The 17,225-nt window shown below is 37.0% G+C and overlaps 1 protein-coding gene across 6 annotated transcripts in view; it reads left to right on the top strand.

The window, feature by feature from the left end:
• Nucleotides 1-17,225, top strand: part of Eda (ectodysplasin A) — a 346,282-nt gene that overhangs the window by 255,803 nt on the left and 73,254 nt on the right. For all 6 annotated transcript variants that reach the window (XM_028770029.1, XM_028770028.1, XM_028770027.1 and 3 more), the window contains exon 2: nucleotides 8,195-8,300. In XM_028770029.1, coding sequence (XP_028625862.1) covers nucleotides 8,195-8,300 — 106 coding nt within the window. The remainder of the gene's footprint in view (nucleotides 1-8,194; nucleotides 8,301-17,225) is intronic.

The raw sequence follows: 17,225 nt of genomic DNA, 5'->3' as shown, positions 1-17,225 counted from the left end.
TAAGCAGATTTCATACTTGTCCTATGGACAAGTCTAAACTCATACCGAACCCTCTTTGAGATGCCTATAAAGAGAATAAAACTTATATTAAGATATATAAGGCATTTTAAAATAAAGGTTAGGTAACTTGTACAAGCCAAAACTGAGTCAGAAAAAGCTAAACATTGAGCTGGTTTGTTATGCAATTTAACACTGATATCACACTAAGATAATCTTCCTAAGCAGAGGTACTGTACTTTCTAAAATTTTCTATTTTGCAGTAACTTGCATTGTTTGACAATTGATTTTTTTTTTAGTCAGACTGCCCAGGAAGCAGTATCCAGAGACTGCTTTTAGCTCTATGTGTGATGCAAAATGTTCATGGTGTTTAGCTTTTATGTTTAGCTTTACTACATAATTTCACATGTCTTCCAATGTATCTATTGCATGAATGGAAAAACCAAAAACCTAGCATCCACATCAGAGATATTCAAGGAGCCAATTTCATTTGGTGTATAGGCATACTGCTACCCCTGCTACCCCAACTCAGCTGGTCCTATCTCCTGTGGGATGATGCTTTGATCAATCTTGAATGTTCTCGTTTGCTTACTTCCAGAAAGTGGCTCACTGAACTACACAATGTTCAGCAAGCAGCAAATCCTCTGCCTTTCTTCTTACCAGTGCGTTGAAAATATTTTTATCTCTAATGAAGTACTATCATTACACTGCAGATAAATTGCGTGATTTGCCCTTTGTCTATATATGTTTAAAATACTGTCTAACTCAGTACCTTCTATGTGCTATGTACAACATGTTTGTTCAAAAGACAACACTCTGAATGACCCTCTCCAGACTTACTGTTTATAATCAAAGCATGTTAAATGTTCTTAATAAGATTAAAACTGTGTTCAGTACCACCTTTTGATTCATTTTATATCTAAGATGTGTTTACCAAGCTCAATGGGCAATGCTATTTCATTGATTACTACAGGAATATCCCTATCTTGCTATTATGGAAGCACTTGAAGATTTTGTTAAGCATTTAAAATACAGCTCAGTAGTAGAATACTTGCCTAGCGTGTGCAAAGCCCTGTCCAGTCTCTAGCACTGCAAGGAGAAATGACTGACATTTCAGAGAATAAATGATCTTATTTTAAAAAGTCTGTGTGTGTGTGTGTGTGTGTGTGTGTGTGTGTGTGTGTGTGTGTCTGTGTGTGTGTCTGTGTGTGTGCACCTGTGAGGTTTCAAAGAGGGCAAAGGTTCCCCTGGAATGGGGCAGTGGGGACTTGTGAGCTCCCTGAAATTGGTGCAGGTAACTGAACTTAGTCTTCTGAAAGAAAAGCAAGTGCTTAGCCACCGAGTCTTCGCTTCAGGCCCTCAGAACATAAGACATTTTAATGTTTCAGAAGTCTCAGCCGATTATTGATAGATGATAATGATGTTGAGATGACATTGGCTATAATAGGAAAGATAGATTTAATAAATTAACTCCAGAATATTGAAAGAGAAAACTTTTTAAAGTAAATGATGTACTAATTTTAGAAAGTCTGATATACACATGTCTCCTGTTGAGAGAGATGAAGTATTGACTTTTTATAACCTGATTAAGATTGACAGAAGAAAAGGTAGAAAACCACCAGCTGTTCAGGAACCCTGTTTTACTAAGGAAAAAAAAACAACTTAGCTTTTTCAGTCTAGATTATAAACTAGTTATGGAATACATGATGCAGAAGTCTCTTGAAATGTGACTCAGGGATTGTGTGTGTCTGAATCCCCTAAAGAGCAAATTTGGGTCAGATTCTTGGATTTCACCTCAGGCCTACTCAGTCTAAATTTAGTGGGGGAGGGGATGGAGGCCTAGAATTCTGTACTTTTAATATTTATATGTAGTGATTCTGATATATATATCAAAGTTTGAAAACACTCACCTACAAAGTCTCTCAGTTTTAGGATCCTATCAATTTGATACATATTAATCATATAGGAGTTAGCCTGTACCTTCCTGGTTGGTCTCCAAAACAGGCCCAATTAAGATGAAATCATACTGTGACGTCAAGAAATGTGTATGAATGTGGACTCCCTAAAAATTAAGGTATTGCTCATAAGATGACATCATCAATTGGGGAGAGCTCTAAGATTTAATTAGGCCTTAAGAGTTCCTTCCTTATGAATGTGATTGAGTCCATATAAAAGAGTCTTGGAAAAACAGTCTCTTTTCCTTCCCTTCTGCTTTCTACCTTCCAGCACACAGAATTATTTCCTTCTGGTGGATGTACTAATAAGGCACCATCTTGGAAATAGAGTGCAGCCCTCACCAGTCATCTTAACATTAATTTTGTCTTTTCAGTTTCCAGAACTATGAGAAAATGAAGTTCTGTGCTTTATAAATTGCTCAGGTTCAAGTACTTTGTTTTAGCAGAAAAAAAAAAGACTAAGATAGTTTAGATATTCTCTTAACAAAGAGATATTTATTAGGGGCCTACTGTGTGTTAGGACCAGGTGTAGTTATTAAAAAATGGATTAGATGTGCTCCTTCCCTCAAAAAGCTTATGAGTCATTTCCTGTGAATCACCGAGTACAATCCAGTATCTTTGCAATGAAATAGAAAATGAATTAAATTCAATTCATTCTATGCCGTGTGAAAAGTATCCAATAAATTTATGGGTTTTGATATTAGAAAAAAAAAGTGTTTGTAGTAGTAATCCCTGGAGAGTCACTGCAATAATGTATGTATCCTTTGTGTCTCACTGTTAACAAATTGTTTTTAGCTGTGATCCCTGTAATCTGCAGGTGCTGTTTACCATATAATTTTACCATAAGAAACAAGAATGTAATCACATAATAAAGTGTAAAGAATTAGATTTTCTTCCCCTTGAGCAAAATGCCTGACTGTGGCCAACATTCCTGGTGCTCTCTCCTTGTGCAATAGGAAAGCAATACTCTGAAAAAGAAGACGATTTTGTTCATATTCTACAACGTGCCTCTGGAGACCGTGCTAATGAATGCAGAACTAAAGCTAGAATTCAGGCTTCTTGTACGAGAAGCTACTGATGAGGGTTTTTTTTGTCTTTACCATTATTCTATATAGAATGTAGTTTTCCCTCCTGCCTTTAATTGAGGCTCAAATAGGGCACCGTGAATAGGGAATCATTTTGATTAAAATGTGTTTTGTGTTGCTTTCTTTCACTGTCTGAGAAAATATAGTCTATTCAAAGAATTCATGTTCAAGCAATCCCTTTCTAATGAACACTTGACTTATGAATATCCTGTATCACCAACAGCTTCTCTTTGAGGGACTTTGAGATACCTCCTACACCTTTGGAAACTGGAATTGTTTCTGTTGATGGCATAAATTTGTTTTTCCCCCAGCGCTCCTGTTCTGGAAGGTTGAATTCTTGTAAGCTGTCATCAGACATTTTGGAACAGTTAATATATGTGAACAACTTCTCTTTCTGCCACCACCAGGATATAAGAATGCACAAAATTCCATACCAGACCTCACGTGGAAGCACATGAAGCCATGTCTAGGGGTATAGTTGGCGATGGTTCTCCATTTACATTTGGAGTCCTTTATCCCAGCAATACCATTATATTTTAATAGCATACCCTTCTAGAATTTGGGTATAGACAGCCACAATTGTGGTATTGCAGCCACAAATCAAGCAGTAAGCAAATGGTCTCTAATCCAGTCAATGTGCATCTTACTGAAAACACCATTCAAAACTACATTTGCTGCCTGTTTATTATTTTTACATGAGCTTAATCTGTGTTTTAATTAGATGACAAGCCTGTAGCCACAAAGTCGAAGGGTATAGAGAATGGATTCTACTTGAATTCTAGTAGTTGACAATACGGTGACAGTAGAAAAGAAATTTAAGAACTCAAAAAAAACCAGCCATAATGAAACACTGTTTATCTACCATAATGAATAAAATAAAAATTACCCAGTATTAGTGAAGATGGAAAACACTGGGACTCACATACATTGATAGTGGGCACATAAAATACTGCAATCAGTCTAGAAAGCTGTTTGGTACCTATTGCATAACCCAGAGGGTCAATTCCTAGATGTCTTTCCAGAAAAAAATGAAGATGTATCTGCACAAAACTTACACATAAGTGTTCACATCAGCTTTATTTGTTGTAGCTACAACTAGAAGTATCCCAGATGTACATCCGTAGGAGGGTGCACTTAAGAAGGAGTGATAGCCCTACGCTGCAAGCTCGGGGATATTTTAATATCTTGGAAAGAGGGTCTGAAAGAACATAAGAGCCAGAGTTCTGGGAAACACTGTTTTCCAGACAGGACATGGATATAACACTCATGAACTCATAGGATCTACAGTTACCTACATGGGATCTGTGTAACACTGGACCCATTAACATTCCAGCATGGATGAGGGAGGGTCATAAGATGCCCTTAGGAGCTATTGGCAGTTGATGGCTACTGGATGAGAAGGAGTCTTTTTTTTTTAGGGTTTAGCCACTGGTAAGAAGGCCAGACTCCATTAGTAACACCACACCCATGCACATGCAGGCAAAAAATTTTAAGGGACAGAGTCTTACAATAAAATACTACTAATTATTAAAAGATAATGGAATGCTTATACATATAACAACAGGAATTAATGTCATGGGCATACTGAATAAAACATTTTGCAAGCCGGGCAGTGGTGGTGCACGCCTTTAATCCCAGCACTTGGGAGGCAGAGGCGGGCAGATTTCTGAGTTCGAGGCCAGCCTGGTCTACAGAGTGAGTTCCAGGACAGCCAGGGCTATACATAGAAACCCTGTCTTGAAAAACAAACAAAAAAATTATGCCTATGTGAGAGTTTAGTATAGAATGGGAGAAAACAAACTGTGACAATAGAAATCAGAACTGGGGGCTGGAGAGATGGCTAAGTAATTAAGAGCTCTGTCTGCTCTTCCAGAGGTCATGAGTTCAATTCCCAGCAACCACATGGTGGCTCACAACCATCTGTAATGGGATCCGATGCCCTCTTCTGGTATGTCAGCGACAGGATGCTCATATACAGTAAATAAATAAATCTTAAAAAAAAGAAATCAGACCTGAAGTCAACTTGGGGCAGAATATACTCCAGAATGACTAGAAGGGATAGAAGGGAAACATGTCTAGTCATGGAAATGCTCTATATTTTGAGCTGAGTAGAGATTACAAGGATGTGTACATATGTCAAATCTCTTGCTTTAAAATAGCATTTTTATTATAGGTAAAATATTATCTCCATTTTCATAATGCAAAAAAATATCAGGAAGTAAAAATACCCTTCACCTGACCCCCAGCTGTTGATTTGGCATAAATTCCTTAACCTAATCTAATCCCATAACACCCTCTGTTCATCTCTCACCATTCCTCTCCACCTCCTACCACGTATCCTAAATTACAAGCAGTTTTAGAAACTGCTTTTTCCTCTGGGACTTTCAATACAATGTTCCTTTCATCTGGAATTCCTTTTCCATTTCCCATTAATCACTAAATCCTTTTCATCATTCAGGGCTGGTGATGTTAACATCGCCTCTAAGAAGCCTCATTTATTAGCAATCTGTAGTAGGCGCTTCCCTCTTGTCCGCCCGGTGATCTCAAGCTCCTTTTTAACAAAGCATGTATTCATCTGTAATGTAATAATAATAACAAAAGCCCCTCAGGATTGTAATAGACTGGGGTCATTTAGTGTAAGAGCAAATAGGCCTTCACATATTCTTCAAAGCCTTGAAGGAAAAGTAAATTCTATCCAAAATAGCCCAGGTTCTAGTATTCAAAGTTATAAAAATAGTGAATAAGTAATTAGGTAGATAGATGAGTAGATAAAAAGTTCCCAGTTATAAAAATAAATAAATGTGTAGATAGATAGATAGATAAATAGATAGATAGATAGATAGATAGATAGATAGATAGATAGATAGATAGATAGATAACAAAAGCTTGTTCTATCCCAACATTATTGGCAGTCTTTCTGGTTCTGGTTTGTGGGTTTGATTTGAGTCTTGTTTATTTTTTGATTGTTGTTTGTTTTCCAGACACAGTTTTATTAAGTACCACAGCCTGACCTTGGATTTATGATCTTCTGCTTCAGCCTCCAGAGTGCTGGGCTTATGTATACGGGCCACCACACCTGGCAGGATTGAGATCTTATTTTAAATTCCAGTTTGATTTCATAGTATTAGTGTTGTGTTAGCTCATTTATATGGTGGTTTAAGTGACATTTCTGTGGGCCTAACCAGATTTTTTTGGTTCTATGGGAAAATACATTTTATATTCCAGTCAAATGACTCCAAAATACTAACCAGTTTAACCATGCGAGTATGCATGTGTGGATGTGTGCACGTGGAAGCTCCCCAGTGCTGGGATAAATATAAATGTACATACTTAGAAGGCAAGTTGACTGCATGTTCATTTAGCAAAACATCAAAATAGTAAGCTTCCACCTAGGGCCTGTGGCTTCCCCAACCATGGACTTCTGAATAGGTTTCCAGTACCAAGCATGCATTTCCTCCTATGAGGCAGGCCTCAAATCCAATCAGAAACCAACATGTTGCCCTCAACTCTTGCACTAGTGGGCAAATCTTGTCTAAATGGTCAGTTTTGCTACATGCAGGGTCCACAGCTGGATAAGACCATTGGTAACTTTTCTCCCTAAATAGCCTGCATAGCATCTTCCAATACTATGAATGCCACCAGGAAGTATGCTTCTAGTTCCAACTTGATTTCTGTGTCCTCTAACCTAAATGTGTTCTGTCTTCAACGATAGGGTCTTACCATCTAGTTCTGATAGGTAACGAAGAGCAATGAGTGATAGCCTGTATTGTTTTAGGAGGAGTCTGTGGGCCCCTGGGAGAATAGCTACTTCATGTGGATCAGTGTAAATGTTTTGAAATGCAATGTGATTAATAATATTTAGTTAAATATATTCATTTATTCTTTGCTACTTAATAAATGAATCTATTCTCCTAGATGACTGTGCTTAAGCCTACTAGACATAGTTGCTTGATATCAACAATGAATCATAGGAACTTAAAGAAAGTTTATATAGACTGTTAGGGTTCTCATGGGGGCAGCCCATTTTTTAATTAGTAAATGCACTATACATGAAGACTCTGAAATTACTATTTTTTTCCAGCTGTCAATAGAATGGAAATGCATTCCTTTTAATTTTCAAAATAATTAAGGTATTTAAATCTAGCAGTTCCTAATATTTATTGTGTATGTATTATATGAGATAGGTCCTGTGTTGATTCTATAACTGCTTTAGGAGTAGAGTGCTATTGTCATCCCTATTTTCAAATGAGGAAATGAAAGCTTAAGAAATTTGTCCAAGGTAACACAGCAGTAGGTACAACCCTAAACCTCTGTGCATTGTTTACATCTTCTCACCTCAAGTATATACTTAATGAAGCTATGATCGTCATTACTGAAACCAGAACCATTCACATAGCAAACATATTATATTACTATCAGCAATGATTATAAGATAGCAGAGGACCAAATATCAAAATGAGTACTTTTTAATACAAGATTTATTTCATTCAGATGCATTAATGTATAAAAACATGAGTAGTTGAAAGAGAACAGGTTTGTGTTTTCATTAAAACTTGGCAAATAGAATAAGAAAAACAATCAACTTTTGTTTTTCACTAAAATGAGTCTTCTAGACAACACGTTCTGGAGTTTGGGAAAAAGCAGAGAATTGTTGTGTACTTTACCATGACTTAACTCCCATAAGACGGTTGACGTACTGGCACCCCAGTATTGTGCTCTCTGCTTTAGAAACAAGTTAAAAGCAGAGCATAAATAAGAACATGACAAAATCAGATGTATGTGATAATGAAGTCCAAGGGGTAATATAAAATCCAAGGCTAATTCCACATAGCCATCAGCAATGTGGAAGGAAAATCAGAAATTTATGGCAAATCCCAGAAGTCTATAGACAAATGTAACCTAAGGGATTTCTCATAGTGCTATCAGATCAGAATAAAGAGGCTTCAGATATTAACCAAAAATTCCTACCTATGTGATAAGAATAGTAATGACTCCATGATTAAAATCATCTGCAAAGTAGAAAGACACGTAGGATCGAACTTTAGACATATGGGACTTAAGGGAAGGATGGACTATGGAAAGCCAGTTGGTTGTTTTTCATGTAGGACACAGCTAACAAGGGCCAACCTTTGACACATCTACTTGTTAATTTTACAGATGGCCCTTCTGAATTTCTTCTTTCCTGATGAAAAGGCATATTCTGAAGAGGAAAGTAGGCGTGTTCGCCGCAATAAGAGAAGCAAAAGTAGTGAAGGAGCAGATGGTAAGTCTACTCCAGTCATCTTTCCTCTATGATATGTTAATAAAAATATTCTTCATTCTCGTGTATTATCCAAAGAGCACGGATTTCTCACCGTAACCTGCTAATCAATATTTTAACGCAGAACTAACAATAGAAGGATCCTTCATCCTCTAATTCCAGATACCTTCAGTCCTTTTTTTCAGTATGTTTGGAGGCCATGGTAGCATTTATGTCCTTCAAGGTCACTCTCCATAAGGACCTCTTCTCTCCTTGGGACATATCAGCTATGTCCACCAAGATAATTTGATCCTATTTTTGTAACTGATAGTGTTTTCCCATGCTGGCATTTATAGGATGTATTGTTTCCAATGATAATTATAACAGTTTTGGTATATGTTACTATGTCCAAATCTAAACCAAAGCATGTAACATTACTCTGGAAGTTCCTTGAGGACAAGGATCCCTTCCCCTTACATAACCCTATAAATGTGGCCTAGTATCTGTCTCACCCTTAGTATCCTAATGTAACTTGACAGTGTTTACTGTCCCTTCAGCTAGGCAGTGATTCACCCAGCAAAACCATTTCCATTATGGGTGTAATAGCTTTGAGTTAACTAGTAGTACATTCAGGGGATGACAAAATGTTGAGGTAGCTCCTGGGCAGGGACTTTGAATCACTGTATTTCAATGTTACTCTGTCAGTTGACAGAATGCTACCCCTTTGGCACAGAGGTTTATAGGATACATAGCTCTGGGCTGTTGAAAAGCCATCTGGATTCAAAGACAATGTGTCTGGCTACATCTGCTGATAATATGTGTCTGTAGGGGTTTACAAAGCAATATGATTTTATAAAGATGAAAATGAGATTTTTAAGCTGACATTTGTCAGTGTGAGTAAGGGCCAATGATGGGAGCAATTCCAGAAAGTGGAAGCAATGAAGAAATGGAACTAGTACTACCTTAGAGTTAAGGATAAAGAGTGCCAGGGAATCATTTGATTGTCTACATACAATACTTAACCTTTCACCTGGGAGGCTAGAGAACCATTTCTTTAGATGGGATGAGTGTCTCAATGAGTTAAAAGGTGACAAACCAATCCAAATATCCTTTTGGAAAACCGCTCTTGTTATTCTGCTGGCTATGTACTGTGTTTATCCAATGCAGTCTAAAAATATTTACTGAGTAAATAGATCCAATTTATATCACAGTAGGATAGAAGCACTAGAAGAAGATCCGTGTTTGTTTGGTTAACGTTTATATTCTTACCATGTAGACAAGGACTTGGTATGTGACAGACTTCACTGAATATTTCTGATTCCCCAGGGGACTTCATTTCTAGTGCAGAGATAAACAGAAAACAAAGTTTGTGGTGATAACTGCTGTGAAGAAAGATATAGCAAAGAAACCTTTAGAGAGGGTAATGGAGTATACTGTACAGTGATTAAGGGGGTCTTCTGTGAAAAGATGGCAGCTGAGGACAGACCGGAGTGAAAAGAAGGTAAAGCAAGTGGAAAAAGGCAACCAAAAGTTTTTTTTTTTTAAACCGAGAATACATGGTATGTTTCAGGAAGATCAGTGTGATTGGGATCATAGGAAGAGAAAGGAGATGAGGGCAGAGAGTAAAACTCACTCTACAGCCTTGTGGGCCAAAGTAAAGGTCCTGGTGTCTTATTCTGCATGGATTGGGGAACTATATTGGATGAGTTTGAATAGACGAATGACAGTATTTGACTTACATTTTAACAGAATCCATCTGACTTCTCTAGTGAAAATGATTTAGAAAGGGCAGGAACAGGGAGACTCAAAGTGGGTAATATCCAGGCAAGAGATGATAATAGCTTAGAATAGTGTGGAAGCAGGATAGTAAGAAGTGCTAGGACTCTAGAAAGATTTTGAAGAAATGGCTGATAGGATTTGGGGATTTATTAAAGGATATGAAAACGACAGATAATAGCCAAGAATGACCTCAAGAGTTTGGGATATGAAGAACTAAATGACTTGAATTGCTGTTTCTGAGATAGAGAAGAAAAGGGAGGAGAAGTGTAGAGATGTGTGGGAAAAGAGTTATGAATTTAGAAATCAGACTTGTGGAAGAAGGAGGATATGGATACAAGAGGGGTATCAGAGATGAATATAGTTCAAGTTTATGACATACTTAAAAGAATTTGTCTTTCTGAAGCTAATGACTATGTACTCTGAATATATATTAGTATTTTAATTAAAAATGCCAAAACATAAAAGAATGTAACTAGGCCGGTTAAATTTGAGATGCCCATTTAGATAGCCAAAGAGATACAATTCAACATCACTATCGCAAGATAATGAGCGAGTTCTGTTTTATACAAATATAGAACTTCCCAATAAAGAGTGAACCTATTAGTAATTAATTTTAACTCTATAGTTATTTGATATTACAATTCAAGTTTAGATAATCTATCTCAAGTTTGTGTCACAAGTGTCAAAGAAAAAGCAATTTGCCTTAGTTAAAAATTTATTTAAAAAAAAAAACATTTTTCAAAGCTCAAAAACAGGAATAAGGGCCAGCATGATGGCTCAGCAAGTAAAGGTCTGACTGCAAGCCTGACAACCTGCATTCAGCTCCTAGGATCCACATGGGAGAAGGCAAGCACCCACTCCTGCAAACTGTCCTGGGACTTCTACTTGCATCATAGCAGGCACATGCATACACACACACACACACACACACACACACACACACACACACACACACACAGAGGAATGCATGTACAGATGTGCAGACACTAAAAAAAAACAGAAACACATTTAAAACATAGCAGGAAAACAGTTCTAAATTCCTATTAGTTTTGTAATCTATTGATATCCTCAGATTGAACTACAATTCCCAAACTATTTTCCAGTTTGTTGTTTAGTAAGCCTTCCACATGCAATTGAAAGGAGTAAAACATGAACCTGGCCTCAAAGAAGTTTACAGAGAAGCTTTGGTGAAGTAGCTGGTAGATTTATAGACAAGAGGTAAGGATGCCACACATATATGGTAATGTGGTGGATTCCTATTGATAACATTTCTCCCCATAAGAGAGGATCTTAGCTAAGAAAGTATTTCCATAAGCTTGACCTGTAGGCAAGTCTGTGGGGTATTATTGTGATTAATGACTGGTGTGGGAGGGCCTAGTTTACTATGGGCAGTGCCATCCCTGGGCTGGTGTTCCTGATTGTTGAGCAAGTCATGAAGAGCAAGCCAGTAAGCAGCATTCTTTCATGGCCTCTGCTCCAGTTCCTACCTCCAGGTTCCTGTACCGAATTCCTGCCCTGACTTCACTCAGTGATGGAGTGTGACCTGAAGAGTTGTAAGAAAAAAATAAACGCTTTCTTACCTAAGTTGCTTTTGGTCACATACGTTTCATTACAGCAATGGAAACCACAACTAAGACACTGACTTTCCTGTTCCATTGGTCACTTATACTAGATGATTAGAAGCATAACATAGGTATTCCCTTTCTTACCTTCAAAACAAAAGCAGGGCTTTCAAGAGAGCTGAAAGGGTAAAGGCACTTGTCAACAAGCCTGATGACCTGAGTTCAATGTTCTGAGGCAACATTTGGTAGAAGAGAACTGACTCGTGATATTTGTTGGCTGCCGTTCACACATGGCACGTGCATACACACACATGCACACACTCGTTCATGTGCACAGACATATGTGCACACACATGTGCACGTGTACACACACACACACACACATGTTGGGGCTGGAGAGCTAGCTCAACAGTTAAGAGCATTTACTAGGTTCTTTTCTGAGCACCCACACTAGGCAACTCACAATAATGTGTAATTCATATTTCAGACAATCTGATATCTTCTGGCCTGATGGCACTTCCATGCATGCAGTCCACTACATATGCTCAGGTACACATAGATACACATAAAATTAAATAATTAACATAATAAATTTTAGCTTTTCTTTTTAAAGTAGCTATCTCCAGGATGTGTCAATTTTTTTCTAACCTGCAATTTAAGAATGATTACATTCACCAATTTCTCAATTCTGAGTATTCTGTAAGTGAGGGGATTGGCTCGTAAATAGCAGTCACAAACAAAGGTTACTTTCTCCAATATAAATCTTACAGTGTTATTGTTATAACATCTCTTAAAATGAATTGCTCTGTGTTTTTATTTTTTATGTGTATAGATGCATTTCTTGCATGTCTGTCTGTATAGCCTGTGTGTGCAGTACCCATGGAGACCAGAAGTGGAATCAGGTTCCCTGAAATTGGCATTACACATGGTTATTAGATGCTGTGTATGTGCTGGGAATTGAACCTAGCTCATCAGCATGAGTAGAAGCAAATGCTGAGCCAGCTTTCAAGGCCACAGATTACTTTCCTTTTTTGTTCTATGTAGCTATATATCTACATTAAATTTATGTGTCTTGTTGGCCAGAAATCTTTTGGTAGTTTCTGAGTTCATTTTTGTTAATTAACAAGGCTTTTGGGTCATTGTTATTGTTTCATTTCATGGTATCTGCTAAGGCACAATACATACAGCAGTCTGTGTCAAGATTTTCTGAAGTCTGTACTCTGCAGTCATAATTGCTCTGATGGCCATCTTTTACAGGCTACTATGTGGACTGTAGAATGGATTCAGGAGCTCATGAGGTCTTAAAATCAGATAATGTGTATCAAGAATTATCAGAGTTTCCATAGTTTACAAATACTACTTTCAAAATATCTGTTCTGTTCCTTTAGGAGCAACCTCAGGAGTCAATGAAAAATCTTATCTCCCCACAACCATCTATTCCTGGTATTTCTATCTTCATAAGGGAAAAAAAGTATAGTGTGGTATAAGAGGAAAGGTACTTGACCAAGTTACAGTCTATGGATTCCAAATTCTAATATCCCCACTATATTACCTGTCATATGATCTTAGAGAAGTCACATCCCTCTGAGATTTCCTTTTCTTGTTGATAAAATAGAGACAATGAGCCTGGCTTAAGACATGAGGTTACTGTGTTGATCCAAAGTGCCAATAGATTTTTGTTTATAAAAAAAGGAAAAATTGTATATTACTAAATGTTATTACTTTGTTCTCGCAAACATTGTTATTACTCTTGTAAACAAACACTGTAGCTCAGCAGTGATGCTATATTTCAGCAAAATTCTCTTTCTTCTCTTTGGTACTGTTCAGTAGGATAGCCCATAGCAGCCATAAGGAGAAAACTCTAAACCTCCTATTCTGACCTACTTCATCACAACAGAGAATGATCACAACTGCATATCTTTCCATGACAATCCCTTGCTCTATCTGCTTGGCTTTGTCTGTCTACCCATTTGTCTATCATACTCATATATGATGAAGACATAGAGATAGAAATATGTGTGTCTGTGTGTGTGTCTTGGAATTTTTTCTTCTTTGATAATTACCTTTGAACAAATAAAAAAGTTACTATCTTTTTTCTACTAAGATAAATGAGTAAAAATAATAAATTAAGATTAAGATGTATCTTTTGTTTTTAATTTCTTAAAAATAAGAATTGTTTTAGGATGTAGCCACCATTCGATTGATCATCAAAGAAAACAGATGTTTTGTTTGTAAATTGTTAGCTAGAATTAAAAATCCCCCTTATGCTGGTACTGATACTATATTTATTGCTTTTCAGTGGCCCATCACTGAGCTACTGTCAAATGAGAAAGACTAAAATCATTTCAATAACTGATAGGATTTCAGAGGCTTATACACAAGATGAAATTTAAGCTTTTGAAAGCTTACCATGTGTGGACTTGAAGAGGATTGTTGATTTCAGGAGTAGAATCCCCAAGCTTGCCTGCTGTTAGTGGCTGCCAACAGCTTAAGGGCCCACAGTAGAACACTCTAGAAAGTGGCTTTATATCAAATAAAACACTAAGCAAGCCAAAATATCTTAGCTTGTTCATGCTCCAAAATAGCCTTTAAAGCTATATTTTCTTTGCTAGAACTAGCCCCACGGTAAATGATCTCAATAGGCCATCAACATTGACACTTGGTTAACAATCCATTTTTTGGATAACAACTATTTTAGACTATCTAGTAAGACATTCTAGGCTCTGTAGTTGGTATAGCTACAAAACTCCTATTCTTATTAAATATAGACCAAAAAATATAAAAGGTTAAAGTTTGTCTCAGAAGACAAATATATATTTGTTTTCTGTTATTTACAGTTCTTAACTTTCATATTGATGTGTAAAATCATGTACACATATATGAAAGTAAAAATAAATGTCAAAGAATGTAAAGAGGGCTAACAGGAGTGGAGAGAAGGAAGAGAAAGGAGAGTAGGAGAGCATAGTGGGCAGAATATGCTCAGCATGTAGCACAAGGCTTCAAAATAAATTTAAATTCTTTATAAAAGTGGAAGCCGCTTAAAAATATTCATTGGGTTAATTTTTGGCTATGTGGAAAATTGAACCCAGGTCATGCACGTGCTACACAAATACTGCACCACTGAGCTAGGTCTGTATTCCATGTTCATAGCGTTTTCATGATTATAAAAATAATGCACATTCATTGTAATTAAACAAACAAACAAACAAAAACCATTACATGTATCCAGGAGTCAGGCATTGGTGCAGCATGCCTGTAGTGCCAGCTTTTTTTATCTTTTTTTTTTTTTTTGAGGCTATCATTCAAGTCAGGAGTTTGGAACCAGTTTGAACAATAGAGTGAGACTCTGTCTCAGGTAAACAAATAAAAATTAATAAATGGTTTAAGCAATACAGAATATAGGTAAAGTAAGCTGAACATGCCATCCTAGCCACAGAAGTACTATAAAGATAATTGTCTATTACTTGCCTGGAGGAGACAACATACCCAGATATCCTGAGGTTCTCCAAAGGTCCTCCCAGTCTTGTTTTCACTATAACTGTTTGTTTCTCAGCATTAGGGAGACTTGTGGTCACTAATCCAAGAGACTTAGATTCTAATCCCAATGCCATTAATTGTTTACCAATAACTCTTACTTCACTCATCTCAGTTTATTCTGAACCATCTCAATGTAAGAACTAGTAGTTCCTAACTGAGATGTCAAGAGTTTCAAAACCATATAAGGAGTTTATTTTCTTCTAAGTATATGCAACTCTACAAATTCTAATCATTGTATACCACTCTGAGAAAACTCTAGTGGGGTAGGTACTGTTCCTGATGAAAATTTATCATATTCCTCAAATATATAGTGATACAAAGAAGATGCTGAATTACTACAATATAAATTCTAGTTATTTCTTTCCAGTTCTGATATAATTTCTAACTATTTCTGATTTCTATAATATTGTAATAACATCCAGGCTAGTTTTAACCAATTAGATGGTGTCTGAATGATTAAATACTCAGGATTTCTATTTGGATGGTCAATGAGCCTTTTCATTAGCATCCATGAAGAGGCTCAGTAAGGCATAAGAGCATGCAAATGCCTTTAAGAAGTGAAGGATAAGAATGTTAATCTGTCAGCTAAGTGGTGAAGTGTTTCTGTATGGTTCCTCAAAATACCATAAACAGATGTAGATGTGTAGGCAGAAGACATCTGTTGGCTCACCCTGCCTTACTTTAGACATTCTACTTCTTAACCTTCTGGGCCTCTTTGGCCTGAAAAATTACAGAACTTCCACAGTGTGTTGTTTTTGTTGTTGATGATGATGTTGTCTTTATTTGCTATTTTTTATTCATTTTATGCATCTTAATTAAGTACAATGTTTATTGATCATTGCTCTGGATCCTAGGGACATGGTGATGGATAAGATTAGCCCCTAGATCTCCTTCACCAAATTAATAGTAGACGATTATACTATAGTGTCTTAAATGGTACAATGAGGTAAGCATAGGGTGTTATTAAGCACACTGGTGCCTGAACTAAATGTAGGAAGTCAGAGAAGATCTCCTAATGAGGGTAACATCTGAGCTACAACCTGAAAAGTGGCAGAGGTAGCCAAGAGAAGACTTAAGGGGAGAGTGAACCCAGCAGAAAGAATGTAAATGTTAAAAGGCCTTGAGTAAGTAGAGAACTTGAATCATTTAAGAAACTGGAAGAATGATGTTGGCTGTGGCTCTGTCACATGTAGCCTCTATTGTGCTAAGGTATGTTCCCTCTAATTCTACCTTCTCTGGGACTTTTATCATGAAGACACATTGAATTTTGTTGAAGGCTGTTTCTGCACTTACTGAAATGATCAGGTAGTTTTTGTCTTTAAATTCACTTATATGATTTACTACATTTGTTGATGTATATTGAACCATCCCTGCATCTTTGGGATAAACAACTTGGTTATAATGGGTAATCTTTTTGATATGTGCCTATGTGCAGCTTTTAAGTATTTTATTGAAGATTTTTGGAATAATGTTTATCAGGGATATTAGCCTGTAGTTTTCATTCTTTGTATCATTCCCTAATTTGGAGATTAGAAAACCTTTGTGGGAGATTGTCACTAAAGGAAACCAGTTTCTCTCTTTCTCTCCTTCTCTCTCTCTCTCTCTCTCTCTCTCTCTCTCTCTCTCTCTCTCTCTATCTCTCTATCTCTCTATCTCTGTGTCTGTCTCTGTCTGTCTGTCTCTGTCTCTCTCTCTCTGTCTCCCTCTCTCTCTTTTTCTCTCTCTCTCCAGCTATTGACATTCTATAGCTCCTCATCTAGATATGGGACCATGTGAAATTTCCTCTGTTGGCATTGACATGTTATTATGTTGGTCTTGTTGGGACAACTATATTGTTGAGAGTTCATAAGTGCATTTTCCCGGTCATGTCTGGGGGACATGACCTACCAACAGGTGCCCTGGGCTCTGCCTCTTACAATTTTTTTCAGCCATCTCTTACATGATTTTCCCTGAGCTTTAGATTTAGGGGTTGCATTACAGATGTAACAGCTAGGGTTGGGAAACCTACAGTTACTTATTCTATGAATTTTCCAATTTTATATATCTCTGTAATAGTCTTCATTAGTTACAA

The sequence above is a fragment of the Grammomys surdaster genome, unplaced genomic scaffold, assembly GCF_004785775.1.
Source record: "Grammomys surdaster isolate TR1022 unplaced genomic scaffold, NIH_TR_1.0 197, whole genome shotgun sequence".
Classification (NCBI taxonomy): Eukaryota; Metazoa; Chordata; class Mammalia; order Rodentia; family Muridae; genus Grammomys; species Grammomys surdaster.
This window is presented reverse-complemented; position numbering and strand designations above follow the sequence as displayed.